This window comes from Micromys minutus (assembly GCF_963924665.1).
Source record: "Micromys minutus genome assembly, chromosome: 25".
In the NCBI taxonomy this organism is placed as follows: domain Eukaryota; kingdom Metazoa; phylum Chordata; class Mammalia; order Rodentia; family Muridae; genus Micromys; species Micromys minutus.
Genome location: NC_137960.1, coordinates 175,992 through 182,248, shown reverse-complemented (window position 1 = coordinate 182,248; position 6,257 = coordinate 175,992). Strand labels below are relative to the sequence as shown.

The following is a 6,257-nucleotide window of genomic DNA, read 5'->3' as shown; positions in this document are numbered from 1 at the left end:
TTCAATGATTGACTAGTTTCCCAAATGTATCTTGATCAAATCAAAGTGATTTTTTAGTTTCTGTACTCTCTACTGATTTCTAGTTTTATTATACTACACTATGATATGGTAAAATAAATTAATTCTTTTGTGGTTATATTTCCCTTATGTCATTATATGCACAAAGTACTTGGGAAAAAAAGCTACCAAAATGGATTGATGTAGAAACACAAAAATCTGCATTTACCTAAAAGAGTGTTCATGAAGTATAATAGTTGAACAGCTGAGTTTTTGTGGGTCCTCACCCAGGATGAGCTGTTGCACAGCAGTGGTCTCTGGGTGCTTAAGAGTAGCTGGGGATCAGTTTCTCAGGTAGTAGTGGGTATGGTTTGCATATTAGTTCCAGGAGACTGTATCAGACATCAGCCTGTGAACTGAAGTAGCAGAACTTGTTTATAGAGCTGGAGAGAGAAGCAAGGGGAGAAAAAAGGACAGGGAGGAAATTTCACCTGATTTATATATGCAGACCTACCACACAATAGTAGGGACTGAGTACAGCAGTATGGTAGAACAATTTACACACTATGTGATTTCTCTTAGAAATTTGTGGGTGTATAATACCAGTAACATAATTATTATAGATGGTGAAAAGTTCACTTCATAAAATCCAAAATATGTTTATGATTTAAAAAAAATAAGTTAAGCAATAAAAAGAAATAACCAGCATCTACAGCAAACCCAAACTCAAAACTTGGAGTGCTTAGGCATGTGGTTTATATAACTTTTTCTCCAGGAGACTGTATGTTGAATTTTTGTCATCAGTGTGGCAATTTTGATTCAGTAGAAAGATGATTAGCTTACTGTAATACTTCCTTGTGGATGGAATGATTTAAATGTTCTATGAGAGAACTATTTCTCAGGAGTAAGAGCTGTTGCAGAATTCAGCTCCTCTGCACAGAGCTATTGTGCTATCCATAAGGACTCTCAGGAGATCAATGAGAAACCTCCTGCAACTCACCAGTGAGAAGAGATGGTGTCTCATGAGAAGAGTGAGAGGAAAAGGAGTCAGAAGACAGAATAATTTTTTTGTATAATATGTTTACAGCTCATTATTTTCCAGGAAAGGAGAAAATGCATATAATGGAAATAGTAAAGTGTCTGTCTGTGTGTGTGTGTGTGTGTGTGTGTGTGTGTGTGTGTGTGTGTGTGTGTGTGATACTGTACATTTCATTGAAGAACATGGTGCTCTCTCCTGAAAGAGACAATCTTCTTGACATCAGGCATGGTTTCTGACTGTAACTGAAGCTTTCCAGTGCAATGTAGAGAAGATGGGGATGGTGTGTGTTTCCTGTATGTTGTAAGAACAGGATAAACAAAAACCCAAGAGTGACTAATCAGAAGTAGAAACTACTCTATTATCTTTTCATATACTGTGATTTGAGGTAGGTGTCACAGTTAAAATTTCAAGAGTAAGCTTGAGGAAAGTGAATTAAAGTATATAAAAGGACTTCTGATACTCAAAACATTTTCCATCCTTGTTACTCTAAGTAATTATTGTCTCTTTCATTGAAAGCTGTTAAAGACTCCAGTATCCCTCAGAAAACACCTGTGTATTGTGTTAATCACTTATTTCATTGTAAATTAGAATTAACTTCTACTGTCATATTTAGGTTATACGGTACAGTGTAATCTACTTAAGTGATTCCACAGTGTCTATTGTGTTGAGCTAAAGTGTCAGTCACCTGTATAAATGTTACTAGATGAGTGAATAGGAGGAATCTGGGAAGTCAGGGGTAAGTCTTTTAATAATGTTTTCCCGAGCAATCTACACAAGTTGTATTTGCTGTTACAAAATTTTAGAAATAGTTACTATATAATAGTGAAGATGAACACTTCTTGAAAATTTGTACATACAAATACTGCAGTTTTTCAGAAAATTTTCTAACAATATATGGTGGCCTTAAAAGATCAGATAAGAGACTGAACCCACTAGTGAACATTTCTAACGTGGTGATACTGTGGAAAACAATGTTTTTTCATCATTCCCCAAAGCAGAGCTATGTACAGTGTGCTTGACTTCTATCTTCAGGCCATGTAAAATATCATGCAAAGCCCAAACAGTAAGATTTCAAGTTTCACTCATGTCATGCACCATCTCTTACATCTATAGAGTTGCCAATAAAAGCACAGCTTGTGATATGAACCTTCAGAATCTTAGCAGTGCTTAGTGCACACCTGATTTTATAACCATGAAAGTCTATGTATAAAACAGAGCTGATTATTGGTAGGAAACCAGTTCAAACAGTTCAACTAGGGAAAGATTACATTATATATAGCTTAAAAAGAAATAGTGAGCATACAATTTAGGTCAAGAAAATGTAAGAAATGAGAGGCAGATGAGACATCTACATCAGAGTGTTGTGACACTTGTTAAGAATTTTGAGATGCTTTTTGAGAAAATCATTTTTATTAAACAAATTTAAATAAAAATAAAACATTCTGGGTCTTGAGCTGAGTTTCTGAAAATTTATCTGGGAGAGGAAAGGCCTCACACTCTAACTAGAGAGCTATCTATACAAATATAGACTACTAATGAAAGACAAGGTGCTTAAAAATAATTCAGATTTAAAAGTAGCCTTTTTCTGTGTTGGCTTTGTGATCATTGTTTATTTGGGTTTTGTTTTGTTTTATTTCAATATAATACAGAGAAATAATTGCAGTACATTAAGTTTAAAATGCATCACAATAGAATCCTCTACATTTCAGCAATTTTTTTTTATCAGAGCAGAATCCACTTAGAGGCCCAATAAACACAGCAGATTTCCTGCTTCATACTTGTCAGAGCCTTAAGTCCTTTATATTTTTAGAACTTTTGCCTGAGTAGGTGCATGCCTAATGTAATAGATGTAATAAACTATGTTATATAACTATATTCCCCTAGGATAAAATTTATGTATGTTTTTTGAGTTTTTGGTCTATTTTTCTGTTTATTTTCCATTATCCCCAATAGAAAAACAATCTTGTGATCAATTAATGAATAGAAACAAACAGTATGGACTACAGTGAGATATTGGCCAAATTAGAGTTATGCAAAAGAAAATCTAAATTGGTTATGAGTAGACATACACACATGTTCATGTCCTGTGCAGCTGATAAGCACTCAGCACCTGATCAACTTAAGTGATTTGGGAAATTAACTTAATTCTCACTGCAACAACTCCATGGGAAACATGTCTTTTTCTTAGCCCCATTTATAAGTGACCAAATGTAGAAACAGTGTGTGAACAAATGCTGTTACCATGAATTGTTGTTTATACTAATATTTTAACTCATACACAATCTCCCCCTTGCTCTGCTCTATTGTGCTTCTCTGTGTCTGAGTTTCTGCATGAGTATACAGGCACACACATGTTTTTGGCATGTATATATGTATATAAACTTGAGTAACATGTTTATTTATAATTTTGAAATACTGAAACCCACCGTTGATTTGTGGATCAACAATGAGCTGATCTACTTACATGTAATATAGGATAACCAGTGACGTTTCATTATATCAAGTTAATAGAGGGAGGGCATAAGAGGCTGGTGGTATCAACCATCTTACCCTTGTCACAAAAAAATCTGAATACACAAAAAGTTTGGTGTATTCAGATTTTTGGCAAGAAAACACAAACTTCATCAAAGACACACACACACACCAAAAACAGTAAAGGTTATCTTATTTGAAGGAAAAAGTTATCAAACTAGGAGAAAAATAAGTTCACTGCATCTCCAATATTTGAGGGACATAAGATTAAACTTCATAGGATATAATAGGCAGTGACAAACAAAGTACCTAAAGAGCCAGAGTAAGCTAAACACTGGAACTTCTTGTTGCATGAGAACTTGTGGATTAGTAAAGATGGTAAATATGATGATAAGAACATTGAAGTCCATACTCTGTCTCTGTACAAGGCTACAAGGTGCAATAAATGAGTAGTCACCAGCAGAGTACTAAAGGCCCATTTAGCAGTTATAGTGTGAAAACAGAGGGTAACTATAGGCAGAAGAGGTAGATGATATCTGGAAAACAGACAAGGCTGTGCTGAAAAAGAACAGTTTTCCATGTAAGCAAACAAGCAAGCACACAGCAGCTGCCCTATCAAAAATGAGCAAAGAGGAATGAAGTGTATATTATGTGTACAGAAATACAGGGAGTTTATGGGATTGTAATGTAAGGTCTATTGAGATGGAACATTAGGAAGAAATTTCTATCAGTCCAGGCACCAAGTCTTGCTCCTAGAATTTTAGCATTCAAGAGACTGAGGAGAGAAATTAGAAATTCTAGGTAGCCTGGATACATACCAAGAAACCATCTCTTTTACTTTTTTAGTTTTTATTTAACTCAATAGTTTGATTCATAGTACATCATGGACAATATTAAGAAAAGAAAATATTAATGCATATACAGTGATACGCTCACTAACAAAACATGTTCTATAAGGAGATAGGAACTACTAAGTTTCAGAAATCAGCTACCACATTGAGGCTTGTGAGCACAAAAGGATATGGTGCTGTTTGGTTAACCTTGGTATACTTTATGGCTCAGCTTATTCATTTTAAGAAGCTTCTCTGAAAACTTCATTACTACCCAGACATCAGGATGTGCCCTGCCTTTAATTATATGCATTAAAACAGCAATCATTTTTTATCAAATTGTTATTTGATTTTAATTTCCCTTCAAAAATATGAGTCTTACTTGAGAAAGTGACACTTTTAATTCAGGGACCTGAATATCAGCAAGAACAATCACAGAATAACCTGGGCCCAATACAATTCAGAGAATGGTTGGGGAGACTGTATCTGCAGCAAAAGGAAAGCATAGGGAAGAGTGGTTATATCAGTTCATCTGTGTAACATTGATAACGAGTTAATGAGAATAATGTGTAAAGAACGGAGATACAATTATATTTTTCCTTTCCTTCTATTTGAATGATAGCTTGCACAACATGTGAAGCTGAACTCAGACCCCATGGTAAGCCTTCTTCCTGAGCTTCATTAATGCCAGGACTATAAATGTACACCATCTTCTGTAAATATTTGTACACTTTACAAAATGCTCAGTATGCTTTGGAAAATCCTCTGATGTAAACAGAAAAAAATATTGAATATGAAAATATGTGAAGATAAAACATTTCTAAACTTTGATTTTCTGACTGCAGAGAAAGATTCTGTCTCTGATGTAACTGAGGCTCTAAAAGTATTAGAATGATTAATTTTCCTCAACTGCAAGAATCTTTCTAATGATTTACTGTTTTGTCTTCCAGAAGATGAGTGTCAACTGTTCTATATGGCAAGAAAACAGCTTGTCTGTGAAACGCTTTGCATTTGCCAAGTTCTCTGAGGTCCCTGGAGAATGCTTCCTCCTGTTCACCCTCATCCTCCTCATGTTCTTAGTATCACTGACAGGAAATGCTCTCATAGCCCTTGCTATCTGCACCAGCCCATCTCTACACACCCCCATGTACTTCTTTCTGGCCAACTTGTCTTTCCTGGAAATTGGCTATACTTTTTCTGTCGTACCTAAGATGCTGCAGAGCCTTGTGACTGAGAGCCGAGGGATCGCTCGGGAGGGATGTGCCACACAGATGTTTTTCTTCACACTTTTTGGTATAACTGAGTGTTGCCTATTAGCAGCCATGGCCTTTGACCGCTGCATGGCCATATGCTCCCCACTCCACTATACAACTAGAATGAGCCGTGGGGTATGTGCCAATTTGGCAATAGTTTCATGGGGAACGGGTTGCATTGTAGGGTTAGGACAGACCAATTTTATTTTCTCCTTAAACTTTTGTGGACCCTGTGAGATAGACCACTTCTTCTGTGACCTTCCACCTCTCCTGGCACTTGTCTGTGGTGATACATCGCAAAATGAGGCTGCCATCTTTGTGGTGGCAGTCCTCTGTATATCTAGCCCATTTTTACTGATCATTTATTCCTATGTCAGAATTCTGGTTGCAGTACTGGTGATGCCGTCACCTGAGGGGCGCCATAAAGCTCTCTCTACGTGTTCCTCCCACCTACTTGTAGTCACACTCTTTTATGGATCAGGATCTATTAACTACTTGAGGCCCAAGACCAGCCACTCACCAGGAGTGGACAAACTCTTGGCCCTCTTTTATACATCAGTGACATCCATGCTGAACCCTATTATCTATAGCTTAAGAAACAAGGAAGTAAAGGCAGCACTGAGAAGAACTCTGGGTCTGAAGAAAGTTCTGGTAATGAATAGGTAA

At 36.4% G+C, this 6,257-nt stretch overlaps 1 protein-coding gene across 2 annotated transcripts; it reads left to right on the top strand.

Annotated features, from left to right (window-relative positions):
* Positions 1 to 5,291: 5,291 nt before the first annotated feature.
* LOC308436919 (olfactory receptor 10C1-like) lies at positions 5,292 to 6,257 on the top strand (the record flags this gene model as incomplete). 2 transcript variants are annotated; one of them, XM_080937929.1, is made up of 2 exons in its annotated part: positions 5,292 to 5,631; positions 6,052 to 6,257. In XM_080937929.1, the coding sequence occupies 2 exons, from the start codon at positions 5,292 to 5,294 to the stop codon at positions 6,255 to 6,257; spliced, it is 546 nt and encodes a 181-aa protein (XP_080794055.1). The 2 variants fall into 2 exon arrangements, with proteins under 2 accessions (XP_080794055.1, XP_080794054.1); XM_080937928.1 differs by having other exon boundaries at positions 5,292 to 6,257.